This window comes from Lepus europaeus, chromosome 19, assembly GCF_033115175.1.
Source record: "Lepus europaeus isolate LE1 chromosome 19, mLepTim1.pri, whole genome shotgun sequence".
Lineage (NCBI taxonomy): Eukaryota > Metazoa > Chordata > Mammalia > Lagomorpha > Leporidae > Lepus > Lepus europaeus.
In genome coordinates this window covers 60213814-60235287 of record NC_084845.1, presented here as the reverse complement: position 1 = coordinate 60235287, position 21474 = coordinate 60213814, and the positions used below count along the sequence as shown (strand labels likewise).

At 43.8% G+C, this 21474-nt stretch overlaps 1 protein-coding gene across 1 annotated transcript in view; it reads left to right on the top strand.

Moving 5' to 3' along the window:
- The window catches only part of GLG1 (golgi glycoprotein 1), a 127368-nt gene that overhangs the window by 44304 nt on the left and 61590 nt on the right, over positions 1-21474 (top strand). Inside the window, exon 2 of the mRNA XM_062177548.1 lies at positions 14774-14806. Coding sequence (XP_062033532.1) covers positions 14774-14806 — 33 coding nt within the window. The remainder of the gene's footprint in view (positions 1-14773; positions 14807-21474) is intronic.

Genomic DNA, 21474 nt, shown 5'->3' with positions numbered 1-21474 from the left:
CTTCCTATGATGGCTCTTGATTAATTTGTAGCTTCTAGATACTAGTATTCCAGAACAGGACAACAGAATGTTTATGACAATAAAAGTTCTTAATTTGCATTTTAAGGGCCCAGCACTGTGGTGCAGTGGGCTAGGCCTCTCCCTGCAGTGCCATTGTCCTATGTGGGTGCCAGTTCTAGTCCTGGCTGCTCTTCTTCCAATTCAGCTCTCTGCTATGGCCTGGGAAAGCAGTGGAAGAAGGCTGAAATCCTTGGACCCCTGCATCCGAGTGGGAGACCCAGAAGAAGCTCCTGGCTCCTTGCTCCTGGCTTTGGATCAGCTCAGTTTCAGCCATTGTGCCTCTCATTAAATAAATAAATAAAATCTTTTTAAAAAATAAATTGCATGTCAGTGATACTGATCTGCATTTACATACCTAGGCTTTCAAAAGTCAAAAGTCCAAGTGCCCCTACCTCAGTGGCTTTTAAATGTGAGCATTTGTGAAATCGCCTTGTGACCCAGTCAAAGCATGGGTCTCTCGGCCCCATCTCTGGGTTTTGATTCTGTAGGTCTGGGATGAGGATCCAAGAATTTTGCATTTTTAGCAAATGATGGTGATTTTGCTGGCATTTCTGACAAGTGGTGTTGATACTTCTGTATTATATTTTTACATGTTGGAATTGGCCAAAGTGCTCTTTATTTGGATGTTACTTGTTTACATTTTACCTCTGCTCTAGATATTTTATGTTTATTGTTATGGGAGATATTAGAGAGCAATGCCTTTAAAAGTTAGTGCCTTATATAAAGCTGTTTGTGAAACCCATTTTGTCAGCTTAAGGCAAAGGAAAAACAAATTTTTTTTTTTTTTTTTGACAGGCAGAGTGGACAGTGAGAGAGAGAGAGAGACAGAGAGAAAGGTCTTCCTTTGCCGTTGGTTCACCCTCCCTCCAATGGCCGCCGCGGCTGGCGCGCTGCGGCCAGCGCACTGCGCTGATCCGATGGCAGGAGCCAGGTGCTTTTCCTGGTCTCCCATGGGGTGCAGGGCCCAAGCATTTGGGCCATCCTCCACTGCACTCCCTGGCCACAGCAGAGAGCTGGCCTGGAAGAGGGGCAACCGGGACAGAATCCGGTGCCCCGACCAGGACTAGAACCCGGTGTGCTGGCGCTGCTAGGCGGAGGATTAGCCTATTGAGCCAAGGCGCCGGCCGGAAAAACTAATTTTTAATAGATTTAATAGAAACATATGTAGTGTTCTTTTAGATTTATTTATTTATTTATTAGAAAGACAGAGTTAGAGAGAGAGAGAGAGAGAGAGAGGTCTTCCATCCGTTGGTTCACTCCTCAAATGGCTGCAACGACCAGAGCTGTGTCAGTCAGAAGCCAGGAGCCAGGAGCCAGGAACTTCTTCTGGGTCTCCCATGTGGGTACAGGGGCCCAAGTACTTGGGCCATCTTCCACTGCTTTCCCAGGCCAAAGCAGAGATCTGGATCGGAAGTGGAACAGCCAGGACTTGAACCAGCACCCATTTTCGATGCCAGCACTGTAGGCTATGGCTTTACCGACTGTGCCCTGGTGCCAGCCCTGCCGAAAAACTATTTTTATTACCTATAATTAACCTAATTCAGGAAAAAGGAGCAGACTTGCCCTTATTTGGTGTTATGAAAATGTAATATTCCAAAAGCTGTTCCTTTGGCTTGCACTTTTATAGTTATACTGTAACCAAAGAGGTTTCTCTTAAACCTTAAATATATTTTTTGTCAGAAAATTGCTGCCATGCTTGTTCTCTATCTCTTGACTTTTGTTTAATCTCTTATTGCAAAGACTGACAAAAATGGTTTCTAATTGAGCCTTAAGTTATAAAAAAGCCCAGTATTTTTCAAATCTTAAAATTTTTAAAAGTTTCTTTTTAAATCTTAAAGATGCTTACGTTTTAATTTTAGAGTTTATCACGTTTCATGGCCCAAAATAGCACATAAAGTTTTTGGCTTCTTTTGTCCTGTCCATGCCAATAAAAGCTGCACCATATGGCATGATTGCTGTTACCCCAGGAAACCCACACCGAGGAGAAATTGCCTGGTGTGAATCAGAGCCGCTGTTCCCCATATGCTTATCTCTTTGAAGCCAGTGTATTGACCAGGATATATTAGGAATCCTGTACATTGTGGTATCCTGTAGTTGAGTTCTTTCTCCGCCCAGTTTTGACATTTGGCCACATTGTGAAATCACAGATTCAAAATTTTGTGAAATCTCTTACCCAGCTCTGGACAGAAGTTTCTGAGTAACTATTACAGGCAAGGAAAGTATGTACCTTTCAGAATACAATCAAATATTTTAGTACCCTACTACCACTGTGTACTGTATTCATTTTAATAAAGATTTTATTTATTATTTGAGAGGTAAAGTTACAGAGAGGGAGATACAGGAAGTTCTTCGATCTGCTGGTTCACTCCCCAAAATGGCCACAATAGCCAGAGCTGTGCCGAACTGAAGTCAGGAGCCAGGAGACTCTCTTAGGTCTCCCATGTGGGTGCAGGGGCCCAAGCACTTGGGCCATTTTCCACTGCTTTCCCAGGCCATAGCAGAGAGCTGGATTGGAAAAGGAGTAGCCGGGACTATAATCGGCGCCCATATGGGATGCCGGCACTGCAGGCAGAGGCTTAGTCACTATACCATAGCACCAGCCCCACCACTGTGTACTTTCTTGGTATTGATTGCCTCCTCTCATATTGCCTCCCCAACCCTAACCAGATTTCCAAAGGGAAAAGAAATTACAAATATTGATGGCAGAAGTTGGTGTAGGCGTGTGGGAAGAGGGGCTGAGATGTTCTGAATGATGGGAAGCTTTTAAAGCATTTAGACAAAATAGGAGGAACTCATTGCCGTTCTACCGCATTTCTTTTTTCTTTTTTAAAGATTTTATTTATTTATTTTGAGAGGTAGAGTTACAGACAGTGAGAGGGAGAGATAGAAAGTTCTTCCATCCACTGGTTCACTCCCGAATGGCTGCAGTGGCCAGAGCTGAGCCGATCCAAAACCAGGAGCCAGGAGCCAGAGCTTCTTCTGGGTCTCCCATGCTAGTGCCGGGGCCCAGGGATTTGGGCCACCTCTACTGCTTTCCCAGGCCGTAGCAGAGAGCTGGATTGGAAGGGGAGCAGCTGAGACTAGCACTGGTGCCCATATGGGATACTGGTGTTGCAGTCGGAGGATTAACCTACTGTGCCACAGCCCCTCCCTCATTTCTGTATCCCTTTAGACCCAAGACCATTGTGTTTTTCAAATGACTGTCCTCTGCCCCTTCTATTGTCCATCTTCTGCTGGAGCAGGTATTTAGTCCATTGTGTCCTTTATCTAAATGTTTCTCACTTTATGAAATTGTTTTTTCACTGCTTTCCAGTATAAAATTAACAGATTTTCCTGAAAATAAAAAATTACACAAGTATGTTTTGTTTACCATATACATTATGTTTCTTGGTTTTCAGTGATTTTATTCAGTTATTCTTGGAACAGTTATTATTAAATATATACTGTATTTAAAATATAGTTTAAAATAGAACAGACAGAATTCTACAGTCCTCAGTGAACATGGAGGCAGTGCAATGCTTTACTGGAGAGGCACACAGTTTACTGTGCTTGTATCTGGAGGCTGCTCATAAAATTAAACTTCCCAGAGGCTGGCGTTGTGGTGTAAGGGGTAAGGCTGTGCCCTGCAGTGCCAGCTCCCATGTGGGTGCCAGTTTCTGTTTCAGTTGCTTTGTTCCCCATCCGGCTCCCTGCTGATGGCTTGGGAAAGGCAGTGGAAGTTGACTCTAAGTGCTTGGGCCCCTGCCACCCACATGGGAGACCTGGAATAAGCTCCAGGCTCCTGGCTTTAGCCTGGCCCAGCCCTGGCCATTGTGGCCACCTGGAGAGTGAACCAGCTGATGGAGTGCCTGTTTGTCTGTCTGTCTCTGTGTAACTGTACATTTCAAAAAAGTAAACAAATCTTTAACAAAAATAAACTAGGAGTCGACATCTTGTCATAGTGGGTAAAGCGGTTGCCTGTGACGCTGGCATCCCATATGAATACCTGTTCAAGTCTTGACTACTCCACTTCGATCCAGCTCTTTGCTACAGCCTGGGAAAACAATAGAAGATGGCCCAACATGGGAGACCCAGAAGAATCTCATGGATCCTGGCTTCAGATCGGCCCAGCTCCAGCTGTTGGGGCCATTTGGGGAGTGAACCAGCAGATGGAAGATCTCTCTTTATCTCTGCTTCTCTCTCTTTCTGTAACTCTCCTTTTATTTATAAAATAAATAAATATTTTTAAATTATTAAAATTTAAAAAATTAAACTTTCCAATGACCCAAAGGAAAATATTAAGATTTTGCTTGTGAACTGCTTGTGTTAGTGCTCAGTCCATAGCTTATATCTCAGAGAGAAATTTAAAAAGCTAGTTCAAGCTAATTGATAAATAACTAAGAAATTAGGTATAAATATTTGGTATTATTTCTGAAATTTATACACCTTATAGTTATGTATAACTTTTTAAAGTTATAATTTTGGTAAATTATTTTTATTTGAATATGGTATTTTATATTTAAAAAAAGTCATCTTTATTTTTAATACAGATGCCTTAAAATATTGATATTTTAGAATACAAATCTCCCCTCCAAGTACTAACCTTCCCAAGTACAGGCCTTTCCCTGCTTAGCTTCCGAGATCAGATGAGATCAAGCGTGTTCAGGGTGGAGTGGCAGTAGACTAGAACGAAAATCTGTGGGTGAATGTATGTTGCCATTTGGGATGCTAACAGGAAAGTGTAATTTAAATCAGTGCTTCTTGGCATGCTTTGTCACAGAGGGCCACTTCCTCACCATGCAGTGCTGTCTTGTGCAACAAAAGACAGTCGGTACACTCAGTCCATTTTTATGTTTTAAAATTCATTTAAAACATTTGTATACCTGCTTACAACTGTTTGACCCAGTAAGATAGAGACAGGTTTTATTAAATGCTCATGGTATATATTCCTAAATTGTAGTTCAGACATTGGCCTGTAAATACCAGTTTTGTTCCTCAGGTCAATGAGATTAAAAATGTCCCTTGACCGGGGTGGGGGGGTGGGGGGGTGGGGGAGCAGCATTGTGGTGTAGCAGGTAAAGCTCTCTCTTGTGAAGCTGGGATCCCATACGGGCACCCATTCTAATTCCCATCCAGCTCCCTGCTACTGTGCCTGGGAAGGCAGCAGAGGATAGCACAAATGCTTGGGTCCCTACCACCCACATGGGAAACCTGGAGGAAGTCCCTGGCTCCTGGCTTTGGCCTAGCCCAGCCATAGTTGTTGCGGCCATTTGGGGAGTGAACCAGTGAGTGAAGCTCCGTCTCTCTCTCTCTCTCGCTCTCTCGCTCTCTCGCTCTCTCTCTCTCCCCCCCCCCCTCTTCCTCCTTCTCTACCTCTTTCTCTGTAACTCTGCCTTTCAAATAAATAAATCTTTTTTTTCTTTTTCTTTTTCTTTTTTTTTTGACAGGCAGAGTGGACAGTGAATGAGAGACAGAAAGGTCTTCCTTTTCCATTGGTTCACCCCTCAATGGCCGCTGCGGCTGGCGCACTGCGCTGATCCGAAGCCAGGAGCCAGGTGCTTCTAGTCTCCCATGGGGTGCAGGACCCAAGCACTTGGGCCGTCCTCCACTGCCCTTCCGGGCCACAGCAGAGAGCTGGACTGGAAGAGGAGCAACCTGGACAGGATCCAGTGCCCCAACCGGGACTAGAACCTGGTGTACTGGCGCCGCAAGTGGAGGATTAGCCTGGTGGAGGATTAGCCTGGTGAGCCTAACGATGGCCTCAAATAAATAAATCATTAACAACAACAACAACAGAAGTCCTTTCACATTTCCAAGTGAATTTGCTTGGGATTGGCCACCTACTGTTGGACTTTGTTCTCTCTACATAAATACGTTTTTTTTTCCCTCCTGTGAATTGAGTCCAAGTACTCTAATGTGCAACATTTGCATCTTAACTGCTAAGTCAAAGACCTGCTCCTTGAGAACTGAATTTACTTTTGCTTAAATAAAAGATTTATTTATTTGTTTGAAAGGGAGAGCATCAGACAGACACAGAGAGGCAGAGAGAGGCATACTGAGATCTTCCAACTACTGGTTAGCTCCCCAAATGGCTGCAACAACTAGGGCTGGGCCAGGCTGAATCATGGAGCCAGGAACTCTATCCTGGTCTTTCATGTGGTTTGCCACCTTCAGCTGCCTTACCTGGCCCATTAGCAGGGAACTGAATCAGAAACAGACTAGCTGGGTCTCAAACCAGCACTCAAATGTGGGATGCTGGCATCACAGGCTGCAGCTTAACCCCCTGCACCACAGCGCTGACCCCACAACTTTTACTTTAAAAATTAGAAGATGGGGTTGGCGTTGTGCTTCAGCAGGTTAAGTCCAGCTTTAATTCATCTCATAGCTTTGATCTTTGATTTGGAGCTTTGTTAGAGAATTGCAGTTAAAAAAAAAAATACTGGAAAGTGGACCAAAAAGACATTTTTAAGAAGCTGTTTGTCAGTTTGCCCCCAGTTAACTGACAGCTTGCTTTTGGAAACCCAGAAGTTAGAATTCCTATCAGTAGAAGTGGGCATTTATTCCAGTTGGCATGCCTAGGGGCCGTGTCAGAGCATAAGGGTTTGAGTCTTGGCTCTGCTCCTGACTCCAGCTTCCTGCTAATGTGCATCCTGGGAGGCAGTGTCAGCCAAATAAGAAAACTATATGGAGTACCCAGTGTGTGCTTAGTATTGCGGTCTGTAAGGTATGCTTAATGCCTTTAAGGAACTTTCTTAAATTTAAGTATCTATAAAGAGTTTTTCTTAAGATGAAAAATTCTGCCAGACACTGGAGTAAGAGGAGTCATCAACTAAGAATTCATTAGAATTCTAGTATTTTCAGGAAGAATTTCAAAATCAGTATAACTTTTAGCGAAATTTATACCAAATATGTGTTTGGTATTCCTGCTGTGTGATATGGTTGTGCCCAGTAGGACCTGGAATACAGGATGGAAATCTTTACTGTTTTGGTGTCCTGTGGCAGGCGATTTTAGAACAGGGAACAGCTAAATGGCTTACTGTTGAGTCCAGGTCTCATTCAGAAACAGGTGTTGATTTGGATTTTCCTTCTGAATTAATCAATGTTCTGTTCTGGCAATGTAGGTTTAAGCTCTCATCGGTGAACTAAATGAACACTTCCTATCACAAGAATACAGCTTTTCGTGTGAGACATTGAAATGATCCGTATATGGGCTAACATTGTGGCGTTATGGGTTAAACCACTGCCTGCAATGCCAGCATCCCCTTTCAGCATCAGTTCGAGCCTCAACTGCTCCACTTCCCTGCTGGTGCACCTGGGAAAGCAGTAGAAGATAGCCCAAATACTTGGGCCTCTGCACCCGCATGAGAGACCTGGAAGAAGTTCCAGGCTCCTGGCTTTGGCCTGGTCCAGCCCTGGTTGTTGGGCCATTTTGAGGCGTGAACCAGCGGGTGGATGATCTCTGTCTAGCTCTCTGTCTCTTCTCTCTCTGTGTAACGCTGCCTTCCAAATAAATAAAGAACAATTTTTTTAGAAGTTTCTTGTATTTGAAATAGACATTTCTCATAGTTTTAAACTATTTTGAAGTGGTAATTGTACTATTGAAGTTACCGGAGAGTTTTAGAAAGATAAGTCTCTAATTTTTATGGGAGAAGAGTGTGAAAGATGTTTTTTTCTCTTTTCACCATAGCTCAAATCCAAAGCATTCTCATGATAGAGAATGAGGTTAATGACTTCTCTCAAATCCTAGCACAAGTTAACCAGGAGAACAGCAATTAATAATTTCATAGTCTTGCTCAGTGAGCAGGTTGCTATCCTCACTATCCATAAAGAAAGCTACTGAAATAGGGAAAACATGTTTGAATTTTATCATAAATGGAAACCGTAGCCTTAAGCCAATACACAGATGCAAGACAATTTTGTTGTGTCTGATCTATTTTTGTGTGGCAATTACTTATGTAAACTAGATCTGCTTAATCTTAAATCCTAAAGCAAATGAGTTAGTCATCTTTGGGGAAAGGATCTGCTCTTCATTTTTTCCCTTTTTATTTCCTTTTTTATTTTCTGGATTTTTAAGAGAGAATGTAATATATTAAATAAGCTGTTGGTGAAGCAAGGAAAATATTCAGGAGGTAACTTAACATTTATAAGAATTGTTTTTGATTTTTTCTTTTTTTAAAAATTTTTGACAGGCAGAGTGGACAGTGAGAGAGAGAGAGAGAGAGAGAGAGAGAGAGAGAGAGAGAAAGGTCTTCCTTTTGCCGTTGGTTCACCCTCCAGTGGCCGCCGCGGCCAGCTCACCGTGCTGATCCGAAGCCAGAAGCCAGGTGCTTCTCCTGGTCTCCCATGGGGTGCAGGGCCCAAGCACTTGGGCCATCCTCCACTGCACTCCCGGGCCATAGCAGAGAGCTGGCCTAGAAGAGGGGCAACCGGGACTAGAATCCAGTGTGCTGGCGCTGCAAGGCGGAGGATTAGCCTGTTGAGCCACAGCGCCAGCTTTGTTTTTGATTTTGACTGAGATACTACTGCATCCCACTTAGAGATCAAAAACAAAATCAGAAACATTTAGGAATTTTTAGCAGCTCCAAAATAAACTAATAAAGGCTGTTATAGAGGGCCGACATAGTGGGTGAAGCCACCGCCTGCAGTGTCGGCATCCCATTTTGGGCACTGATTCAAATCCTGGCTGCTCCTCTTCTGATCCAGCTCTCTGCTATGGACTGGGAAAGCAGTAAAAGATGGCCCAAGTCCTTGAGCCCCTGCACCCATGTGGAGGACCCAGAAGAAGCTCCTGGCTCCTGGCTTTGGATTAGTGCAGCTCTGGCCATTGCGGCCAACTGCGGAGTGAACCAGCAGATGGAAGACTTCTCTCTTGCTCTGCCTCTCCTCTCTTTGTATAACTCTGACTTTCAAGTAAATACATAAATCTTTAAAAAAGGAAAAAGACTGTTATAAACCAGCTCTATTCCAGTGCATTATTTGTTCTGGAAGCAGGCACAATTTTATTATTTATTTATTTTTAAGCATTTATTTATTTATTTGAAAGAGAGACAAAAATGGACAGATCTCCCATTGGTGGTTCATTCCCCAAATGCCCACAACAGCCAAAGCTGGATCAGGCTGAAGCCAGGAGCAAGGGACTTCATCCAGGTTTCCCACATGGGTAGCTGGAACCCGTGTATTTGAACCATCATCTGCTGCCTCCCAGGAAGCTAGTTTGGAAGTATGGAATAGACAGGACTTGTTCCAGCACTCTAACATGGGATGCAGGTGTCCCAAGGGGCAGCTTAACCCACTGTGGGATTTGCCTCAGCAGGCACAGTGTTAGTAACCTGTTGAACACATTGTTTTGGTAAGTCATGGGCATTGAGATCATTTGTTCAGTGTTTACTTTTTTGGGAAGGAAGAATTAGTAAATTCACTTGTTTCTTTTCAGACCTCATTAATTTGCTGCAGTGTGAGAATTGTCCCAAGTTAAAGCCGCCTCTAGTCATGAATCCTTATCTTTTTTTTTTTTTCATTTCTGGAGTAGACCGAAGTTTCAGAGGCCTTAAATCAATGCTTTGTACTTGTATTTTTAGGTATTAGATTCCCCAGTGCTCTTCTGAAGCAGAATAATTGTGACAATCAAAATTTTAAATATATTATTGTGAGGTCCCAAAGTATTTGAAAGAATTACAGTAGCACAGGCTCTGGATCTCCTTTTGTACAACTTGTTCTTAGGTGACTGGTGATAGAAAGTTACAGCAAATGTGTGACTTTTTTTCCCCAAAAGATTTATTTATTTGATGGGCAGAGTTACAGAGGGAAAGATACAGTGAAAGGTCTTCCAGTTGCTGGCCCACAGCTGGACCCATCTGAAGCCAAGATCCAGGAGCTTCTTCTGGATCTCCCCCGTGGGCACTGGGGCGTAAGCATGTGGGTCATCTTCCACTGCTTTCCCAGGCTATTAGCAGGGAGCTAGATCGGAAGTGGAGCAGCCAGAACTCAAACTGGTGCCCATATGGGATGCCAGTGCTGCATGTGGAGGCTTAACCTACTACACCACAGTACCAGCTCCAGCATTTTAAAATTTAAAAGAATTGGGCCAGCGCTGCAGCTCACTAGGCTAATCCTCCGCCTTGCGGCGCCGGCACACCGGGTTCTAGTCCCAGTCAGGGCACTGGTCCTGTCCCAGTTGCTCCTCTTCCAGGCTAGCTCTCTGCTGTGGCCCGGGAGGGCAGTGGAGGATGGCCCAAGTACTTGGGCCCTGCGCCCCATGGGAGACCAGGAGAAGCACCTGGCTCCTGCCATCGGATCAGCGCAGTGCGCTGGCCGCAGCGCGCCAACCGCGGCGGCCATTGGAGGGTGAACCAATGGCAAAAAGGAAGACATTTCTCTCTGTCTCTCTCTCTCTCTCACTGTCCACTCTGCCTGTCAAAAAATTAAATAAATAAATAAAAATTAAAAATTCAATAAATAAATATATACATAAATAAAATTTAAAAGAATTATGTATGTGGCCGGTGCTGCGGCTCAATAGGCTAATCCTCTGCCTGCGGCGCTGGCACCCCGGGTTCTAGTCCCAGTCGGGGTGCCAGATTCTGTCCCGGTTGCTCCTCTTCCAGTCCAGCTCTCTGCTGTGGCCCAGGAGTGCAGTGGAGGATGGCCCAAGTGCTTGGGCCCTGCACCTGCTCGGGAGACCAGGAGAAGCACCTGGCTCCTGGCTTCGGATCAGTGCAGTGCGCCGGCCAGAGCGCACCAGCCGCAGCGGCCATTGGGGGGTGAACCAATGGAAAAGTAAGACCTTTCTCTCTCTCTCTCTCACTGTCCACTCTGCCCCCCCCCCCAAAAAAAAAAGAATTATGTGTGTGAAAGGCAAAGAGACCAAGATAGAAAAAGATCACCCATCCACTGGTTCACTCCCCAGTTGCCTGTAATAGCCACAGATGGGCCAAAGCAAAGCCAGAAGCCAGGAACTCAATTTGGGTCTCATGTGTAGGTGGCAGGGACCCAAATACTTGGGCGGTTACTTGTTCCCTCACAAGGTGCACATTAATGGGAAGCTGGAATGGAGAGTGGAGCTGGGACTATAAGCCAAACACTCAACAGGATTCGGGCCTTCCAAGATGCTACTCACACACTATGTCAAACTTCTGCCCCAACATTAAAACTGAATGATCAGAGTTATCCATCTTGCTTATTCAAGTTGACCAATTTGTGATGAGAAACATTTGCTTTTACAAAATGAATCAACTTGGCCGGCGCCGTGGCTTAACAGGCTAATCCTCCAACTTGCAGCACCGGTACACCAGGTTCTAGTCCCAGTTGGGGCTCTGGATTCTATCCCGGTTGCCAGCTCTCTGCCGGGAAGGCAGTGGAGGATGGCCCAAGTGCTTGGGCACTGCACCTGCATGGGAGACCAGGAGAAGCACCTGGCTCCTGGCTTTGGATCAGCGAGATGCACCGGCCGCAGCGGCCATTGGAGGATGAACCAACGGCAAAAAGGAAGACCTTTCTCTCCTTTCTCTCTGTCTCTCTCACTATCCACTCTGCCTGTCAAAAAAAAAAAAAAAAAGAATCAACTTGAGTTTGATATGATGAGAGAAGTATATTGAGGGGTTGGCATTGTGGCATAGTGAGTTAAGCAGTCTCCTGCAATGCCAGCATTTCATATGGGAGCTGATTTGTGTCCTGGCTGCTCCACTTCCAATCCAGCTCCCGCTAATAGCCTGGGAAAGCAACAGGGAATGGCCCAAATCCTTGGGCCTTGCACCCACATGGGAGATATTGAAGAAGCTCCTGGCTTTGGCCCAATTCTTTCCATTGCAGTCCTTTGGAGAGCAAACTAGCAGATGAAAGATTTCTCTGTCTCTTCTCTCTCTTGACTCTGCCTTTTAAATAAATAAATCTTCAAAAAATAAACAGAATAATAAAAAATTATTGAAAGGCAGAGCAACAGAAAGATCGAACTTTCATCTCCTGGTTCACTCCCCAAATGCCCGCAGTATCTCAGTCTGGGCTAGTCAAAAGCCAGGAGCCACATACTACGTCTGGGTCTCCCACATGGGTGGCAGAAACTCAAATACTTGGGCCATGACCTGTTATCTTCCCACGTGCATTAGCAGGAAGCTAGCTGCTAAGCAAGGAGCTGGGACCCCAGCCAGGCGTCCCAATAAGTGGTGGTTCAACCTGCTAGATCACTAGGCCAACCCTCCTTCACTAATTTTAGAGCATAGTTTTTACCAGTTACAACTTAAAAGTTTGGGGGATTTTTACTATTTTATTTGCTTGAAAGTATAATAAGTGTATAGTAAGTATAATAGCCATTTCTTCTTCATAAAAAACATTCTTAAAATTCTGTGGGTTTACAAATGACAAGCACTCAATTTGTTTACCCATGGCTGTGCCTTTGGGATGGCTTTGTTCCAGAATGCAAATTGAGTTCAGATCTGTCTGTACTTTTTTTCTGCTATTAACTACCTGGACATGTTTTTCTCTTGGGGCGTGGTGGAAGTGTAGGGGTTACAGGCCAAACCACACAACCACAATTGTGTCTCCTAAAATTGCATTGGTCAAAGCAAGTCAGTGGCCCAGCTCAGCATCAGTGGGAGCAAGGTGTATGTATATTTAGATCACTGCAAGAGAACAGAGGATCTGACTTAAGTCCCATGACAGGAGAGTGATAACTTGGGAACAAATCCAGTTGACCATTGTAGGAAAGCAAGGCATTAAAACAATCATTAATTTGCTAATGTAGGTCCTGTGGACCGTAACTATGACAACACTTTTTTTTCTCTCTATGGGCAACTTACATCTTATTTGACTACACTAGTTTGAAAGTTCTCCAGTCCTCTGAATTTTTTTTCAAGAATGTCTCTTAAATCTAAAGAAGTTGTTTAATAGAAATGAATACATGTAAAGTAGATTGTGATTTTTTTTTTGAAAGATTTATTTATTTACTTGAAAGAGTTACACAGAGAGAGAGAGAGAGAGAGAGAGAGAGAGAGAGAGAGGTCTTTCATCCCTAATTGGCCCCAACAGCAGGAGCTCCGCCGATCCAGAGCCAGGAGCTTCCTCTGGGCTTCCCACACGGGTGCAGGTGCCCAAGAACTAGGGCCATCTTCTACTGCTTTCCCAGGCCATAGCAGAGAGCTGGATCAAAAGTGGAGTAGCCGAGACCCGAACCAGCACCCATATGGGATGCCAGCACTGCAGGCAGCAGCTTTACCCGCTACGCCACAGCGCCAGCCCCATAGATTGTGATTTTAATTGCCTTTCATGCCTTGTTTGAGAACAAGGCATGGAAAATTTTAAGGGATAATTTAAATAGGGATGTGATCGAAAACCACCAAAGTAAATTAGAAGCATTCTTGTTTAAAAATTGTTCAGAGATTTAAGTTAAGCAATTCAAAGTGAATGGGTAGAGAGATTAGATTAACTTTGCGTGGAGGCTGAATCCTGAGACTCAGAAGAAAGGCATTAAAGTATCTGTTGTGACTTAAATAGGAAGAAAATTTAAAAGTTTTGGCATAGTGGTAAGACGCTGCTTGGGACACCTGCATCCTGTATTAGAGTGCTTGGGTTTGAGGCTCTCCTGGGCTTCCTGATGCTGGTCATCCTGGGAGGCTGCAGGTGATGCCCATGTGGGAAACCAGATGGAATTCAGGTCTGGCCCAGCTCTGGCCATTGTGGGCATTTGTGCAGTAAACCAACAAATAGAAGGTCAGTCTCTCTCTCTCTCTCTCTCTCTCTCTCTCTCTTTCTCTTTCTCTTTCCCTTCCTGTTTCTCTCATCACTCTGCCTTTGAAAGGCAGAGTTAGAGAGGGAGAGACACAGAGAGAGATCTTCCATCTGCTGGTTCACTCCCTAAATGGCCACGACAGCCACGGACTAGGCCAAGCCGAAGTAGGAGCCTGGAATTCTAGCCAGATCTCCCATGTGGGTGGCACCTTTTACAACCTAAATTGGTAAAATTTCAGTTAATTCATTTTAATAGTTGGATACTTTAGAAATTCAAAAGAAGCAGTGCTTTATTATGGTGCGTATTACTATAGCTGTATCTCCTTTAAAGGTGTGAATGAGGAAACTAAAGGAGATATGCAGTGCAAAGTGCAATATTAGGTAAAACCTAGTAGGTGTGTTCGTTTTTCTTTATCATAGAATTGAAAGTTCGTCTTCTCTTTATGTATCTGCCCTTATGAAGAAAGTGAACTCATGTGACTATGTATAGCTCCCAACTTTAAAGGACAACTTTCTAGTTTTAAGTATAAACTTAAAAGAAATTCTGAAGTAGTGCATAGAGATCTTTTGTGTCGGTCACCTAGCTTCCCCCAGAAGTGACATTAGACTGATTTCCAAATCACTGACAGACCTTATCTGTACTCTTTAATAAGCCTGTTTTTTAAAAAATCTCTTAACTCACTTTAAAGAAAGGACACCTATATTGCACCTGACCCTTTTTAGCTTGCAGCATTATGAAGTGTCACGTAATGACCCTAAGTCACCATTTTTTATTGATTTAGTGCACTTTTTCCATCTCCCCCTTTCTACCATGTGTTATTGAAGGAAAGAGATTATGTCTCTTAAGTACCTTTCTGGTATAATTCTCACCAGCAGTCTAAAAGATAAACTCCATTTTCCTCATTATGTTGAAGAAATACTGAATATTCAGATTTCTTGTTTTGAGCTTATTTCAGGGTGTTTGAAAACTTGAGGTTCTTGTTTTTTAACATCATCTCTTTTTTTTTCCTCCTAGCCTGAAAATGAAATTTCTTCAGACTGTAATCATGTAAGTATGGGTTTTCTGTACTTCATATGTGCTTTATATAAAAGTTGATAGATTTGGGATGCTTTTCCTGTTGTCCTGGGAAACATGCTTTCTTTGCTTCTCTTAACTTTAAAAGCATGATCCATTTTGTTTAAGGACCATGGTACACTCTGCAAATACTCCTTTGTTGAAGAAACCAAAGTCTGCCAAGTAATATTTATGTACTTAAGCTTAATGTTTTTATCTGTTACAGCTACTAAGTGAAAGTATTCTCTGCTGATCAAGTTAGAGCTACAGAATTCCTTTTTTTTTTTTTTTAAGATTTATTTATTTATTTATTTGAAAGGTAGAGGGAGAGAGAGATAGAGATAGAGAGAAATCTTCCATCTACTGTTTCACTCCCCAAATGGCCTCAACAACCAAGGCTAGCCCAAGCCGGAGCCAGGAGCCAGGAGCCAGGAGCCAGGAGCCAGTATCTTTTCCTGGTCTCCGACAGTAGTGCAGGGGCCCAAGCACTTGGGCCATCTTCCACTGCTTCCCCAGGCTCATTAGCAGGCACAGGATCTGAAGTGGAGCAGCTGGGACTCAATTTAGCACCACATGGGATGCCAGTGTTGCAGGTCGCAGCTTTAGTTGTTATGCAATAGTGCCAGCCCCTAGAATTCCATATTTTAGGCTTCTTTCATGGTCATCATACAGTCAACTGTGATCCAGATACCATGATAACACATCAAAAGGAGACTGTGATGAAATTATGTCTATGCAAAAAGTGTTGTATATATATATATATTTTTTTTTTGACAGGCAGAGTGAACAGTAGAGAGAGACAGAGAGAAAGGTCTTCCTTTTTGCCGTTGGTTCACCCTCCAATGGCCGCCGCGGTAGGCGCGCTGCGGCCGGCGCACCGCGCTATTCCAATGGCAGGAGCCAGGTGCTTCTCCTGGTCTCCCATGGGGTGCAGGGCCCAAGAACTTGGGCCATCCTCCACTGCACTCCCTGGCCACAGCAGAGAGCTGGCCTGGAAGAGGGGCAACCGGGACAGGATCGGTGCTCCGACCGGGACTAGAACCCGGTGTTGCCGGCGCCGCAAGGCGGAGGATTAGCCTGTTGAGCCGCGGCGCCGGCCAAAAGTGTTGTATATTTTGGGGAAAATCTGTACTTTGCATTGGAGACAAAAAAGTGACTTGTGTCAGAGTAGTTTGATGTCAGGAAAGGCTTAATAAGAGAGAGTTTGTACTTGAACTAAAAGAGGCATATGAACCACTCTGTCACAGTGTAGTAGGTGGATTAGACAGGGGACTGCCAAAACACAGAGGCAGTTTTGCTGTTTCGGCTAACTATTCATTCTATAGAAAATCTAGGTAGGTTAGAGATTTAAAGTATAAAATAAGATCCCCAGAATCCTAGAAGAAAACATGAAGAGAGAGAAGACTTCTACAAACATCACATGACCTCAAGAGATATTTTACATATCTGTTATATGTATTACATATATATAAAATTTGATTGCACTAAATATAATCAGCCTTATTTAAAATTATTTGCTGTATGGATTCAAAAGACTATATTCTTTGATGGGAACTACTGTTAATAAACAGATGATGGACATGAATATTAGACTATTCACAGGAGAAGAAAAAGATGTCTAGTAAACAACAAAACAGTTGATTCTCCCTTATAAGAAACATGAAAATTAAAAGAAAAATGGGTATTTTATCTACTTGGTTAGCAAATAAAAAAAGTTTGATAAGTGTACAGTATTGATAATTTAAACATTCTGTAGCTCTCAGATTAAAAAACTACAACCATGGGCCAAATCCTGTCTCCTATCTGTTTTTATGTATAATGTCTTCTTGGAATAGCCACATGAATTTCTATATTTTCTGTGGTTGCTTGCCATGCCAAGATAGCAAAGTGGAGTCTTTGGAACAGTGACTGTGGATTTCCTCAAAACTTAAAATGTTTCTAACCCTTTCTGGTTCTTTAGAAGAAGTTGCTAAACGCTGTTGAAGCCTATGAATGGGGGAATATAAATAAGAAAAACGTCATTCTAAAGTAGTCAACTTAAAATGCTTTGGTCCAGCATATATATGATTTTGTCTAACTTTTATTTCTAGAAATTTGTGTATAGTTAAGCGTGGATAGCGTTGTGTTTACTAAATGACATTTGTTGTGGCATTATTATTAAGGCAGATTTGGGGGAACCTCCCAAGTCCATCAGTAGATGGAAACTGAGGAGAAACCCACATATGTGTGCCTTAAAACCTTCAAAATCTGGCAAATGGGAAGGACATGATATTGAGAAATTGGGAACAAATAGTGCACAGCAATAGAGAGAGTTGATATAAAATCTGTAGGAAGTAATTGGGAGCAGTTTTGTGGCACAGTGAGTTAAGCCACTGCTTGTAACACTAGCATCCAGTATCAGAGTACCAGTTCAAGTCCTGGCTACTCTGCTTCTGATCCAGCTTCCTGCTAATGTGCCTAGGAGGGCTGCAGAAGATGGCTCAAGTCCCATGTGGGAGATGGGGGTAGAGGTCCTGGTTCCTGGTTTCACGCTGACCCAGCCCTGTCTGTTGCAGCAATTTGGGGAGTGGGTGGAAGATATTCTCTCTCTCTCTCTCTCTTTCTCTTTCACCCTTTCTCCCTCCCTCCCCCCTCCCCCCCTCTGTTTCTGTCTCCTTCTTTCTATTGCTTTGCCTTTCAAATAGATAAGTCATTAAAAAAAAAAAAAACAGGTACTGGTTTCTGTGGGACATGAGATCTCTAAGCCAAGGCACCTCCTCCCTGTGCCCACTTTGAGTCCTGTCTCCCGTCTGAACTGTCATCGGAGGAGAGAATTCCTCCACATGATTCCCACTGAAGAGGAGTAATTGACAGTTTGTGGTGCCTGTCTTTTCTGGCCTAAATTTTTCCACAAAACTCCACAATGCGATGGTGATTCCACATTTCTACTCTTTCTAGTAGTCATTTTGAGAACCAAATCCTTGACCATCTGCCCTTCGACCCTCTTCTCTTGCAGTTGTCCCCGTCTCAGTGGCTCCTCTATTCTTCAGGCTGCTCAGGTCACACCCCTCTCCTGCGCAACCATTAGTCCATCATCAGCCTTGCTGACTGCTTCTCCTGAACTATGTTCTGAATCTGACCATTTTCACTGCTGTCTCTTCTGGACGACTGCAGTAACCTCCATAGTGCTCATGCTCCTCTGGTCTTGCCCCTCCACAGTCTGTGCTCCGTGCTGCATCCTGTGACCCCTCCGGCGCTAAGTCAGATCATGATACTCTCACTGATTGACCTAAGTCCTTAGCTGTAGCCTGCAGAACATGCTGGTCCTGACCTCCTCTCTTGGTTCCTTTGATTTCAAAGCCTGCAGGGTAGGTTTCCTCTCTGAGGATTAACAGACCCTCTAACTGGACCAGGCTCATACCAGTTTAGGGGGCCAGAGCTACTCTAGATTGATGGTCCTTGTAATGTATTAGCATGCTAAATGACATACCTACCAGCCTCCAAGGCAGCAACTAGATTCTGGGAAGTCTCCGCTTACTTCCAGGAAAGCCAGGAATATTCCTCTCCTTTGTTAGAATGTAGCTCCTCTTTCATTAAATGACCCATATAAAGTTAAACACAGGTCAGAGGCTGGGCCACTCCCCTCCCAGTGAGCCTACACTCTGTAGACTATGTAATTTCGCTTTCTCAAGAAAACACTTGCTGCTCACCATTCACTATCTTCTAATCCTGAGTTCTTTCTTGAGGCAAAAGCATGAACATTTGCTATCTGATGCTATCTGCTATCTCCATGCAAAATCCACTGAAGCCACAATAGCCTCCAGCTGATCCTCAAGTAGTGAATGAGAGTGCCTGACAGCTTTTACACGCTGTTCTTTCTGCCTGGAACATTCACCTTGTGTGAATACTCATTTACTCCGTCCCCCTTCCCTTATGGAAAGTAACACCCCCATCTGGGAAGTGAACCAATGGATAGAAGATCTGTCTCTCCCTCTCTCTCTGTAACTCTCACTTTCAAATAAATCATTTTTAAAAAAATGTGGAGGTAATTAACATAAGAAATAGAAATTTACAGTGTTTACCTCTGAGTAGTATGTAGGACTTTATTATTTAAGTTTTTTAAATAAAATATCACTTGGACCATTTTCCACTGTTTTCCCCAGGCCATTAGCAAGGAGCTGGATCAGAAGTAGAGCAGCCAGGGCATGAACTGGCACCTATATGGTATGCTAGCATTGCAGGTGGTGGCTTTACCTGCTATACCACAATGCTGGCCCAGTATGTAGGACTTTAAAAAGGAACTTGGTAGTGACCTGATAGTCCTGTCTTTTTTTTTTTTTTTTAAAGTGCTTAGATACTAATTTTTATTTATTTGAATGGCAGAGCGACAGAAAAAGATTTTTCCACCTGCTGTTTACTCCCCAAATTCCTGTAATAGCCAGAGCTGGGCCAGGCTGAAGCCAGGAGCCAGGAGCTCAATCCACATCGCCCTCGTAGGTGGCAGGGACTCAGGTACTTGAGCCATCATTTGCTCTCTCTCAGGTGCAGTAGTAAGAAACTGGATCAGAAGTTGAAGCTGGACTCTATTCCAGGCACTCCAATATGGGATAAAGGTGTTCCAAGAAACATCTTTACCTGCTGTACAATGCCTGCTTCTTTTTTTTTTTTTAAGATTTTATTTATTTATTTATTTAAGAGATGGAATTATAGAGGGAGGAAGGGAGAGAGAGAGAAAGATCTTCAATCTGCTGGTTCACTCCCCAGATGGCCGCGATGGCTGTAGCTGGGCTGATCCGAAACCAGGAGCCAGAAGCTTCCTCCAGGTCTCCCACATGAGTTCAGGGGCCCAAATACTTGGGCTAACTTCTACTGCCTTCCTAGGCCTTAAGCAGAGAGCTGGATCAGAAGAGAAGCAGCTGGGACATGAACCAGCACCCACATGGGATGCTGGTGCCGCAGGCAGAGGCTTAGCTTACTGCACCACAGCACCAGCTCCCCTGTTTTGGTTTTTAAAGATAGGTTTGATATAAAATTATTAAGGGTGGATGGAAGAGGAAAAAGATAAAACAAGCTGTAGGCTATATTTTTAAAGAGCTTGAACATGAAGAGCCACTCTCCTGCCCCACATATCCTAGTCCTGTAATTACTTCATTCTGCGTTTCTCAAATATATACCATGTTCTTCCATCCAAATCAATTCTTGCCTCTTAACTGGTCAGTAATCTCCCTCAGTCTTGTGCTTCTCCCAATTGTAATCAGATCTGTTGCCTTCTGTGGTTAAAATTAACCATTTGCTGACCAGTTCCTTTAATATAAAATTTACAGAGCAAGCATCTAACCTGGTAGGTCAGACCCTGAATCCCACATTGGAGTACCTGGGTTTAATTCCTAACTCTGACTCCTGACTCCAGCTTCCTGCAAATGCAGACCCTGAGAGGAAGCAGTAGTGTCTCAAGAAGTCGGGTTTGTGCCACCCAAACTCATCCGGGGAAACCTGCATTGCATTCCCAGCTCCCAACTTCAGTCCCAGCTGTTGTGAGCATTTGGGGAGTGAATCAGCAAATGAGGGAGCAGTGTTACTGTGTCTCCCCCTGCCCCAGTCTCTCAAAGAAATAAATAAATTTAATAATAAATAAAAGACTAGAAAATAGATTAGGTTGCCAGAGGATAGGGGTGAGAGCATGAAGAATGATAGAATGGGTTTAATGTTTCTGTTGGGTATGAAAAGAATGTTCTAGAATTAGAAAATGGTGATAGTTGTACAGCTTTACAAAAAGTAAAAAGTACTGAATTGTACACTTTAAAAGGTAAATAAATAACAGTGAATGTATTTCCCTGAATTCCAGCCTTGTCTTTGAATTGTTGACTTCATCTCAGGAGGCCCAGAATCCTTTCAGTCAAGCTTTTATGCCCATTTTCAGTTTGGCCTAATATGTCCTGTTGAAGATAAGAGTTTTTGTTTTTGCGGGGATGAGAAGAAATCCTACTCTTTCTAAGATTTATTCATTTATTTGAAAGGCAGAGTGACAGAGAGATCAAATTGGTCTAATTCCTAAATGGCCTCAACAGTTAAGGCTTGGTCACATAGAAGCCAAGAGCCTGGAACTCCTTCTGGATATCCCACGTGGTTGTCGGGGGCCCAAGGACTTGGACCATCTTCTGCTACTCTACCAGGTGCATTATTAGGGAGTTGTATCCACAGTGAAATAGCCAGGACTCCAACTGGTGCTCTGATATGGCTTGCTGGTGTCCCTGTGGTAGCTTGACCTGCTATACCACAACACCAGCCCTGTTGGGTTATTTCTTCACCAACTCCTTGGCACTCACCCAGAATTGGCTGCTCTGTCTGTGTCATTCCTAATGTTCTTTACTCGGACCCCTTTTCTACTTCTAAAAAGTAGGTATGGCCATGTCACCAGCATTGTTTTCCTTTGGCTGACTGCCCGTTACTCCAGGGTTAAAGACATGGCGCACAGGGCTTTCTGATCTGACTGTGGCTTGCCTTTCCAGAGTTATCCTCTGCTGGTCTTGGGATTCCTCTCTCGCCCTGCGCCCAGGCATGCCGTTTCATTTACTTAAACCAGTCTCCTCCCTGTGCTTCAGTCTGAAACTACTGGTTTCACTTAAATAGCCTTTTCTCTGTTGAGTGCTCCCTAGCCAAACCCCATCCCAGCCCAGCCCAGA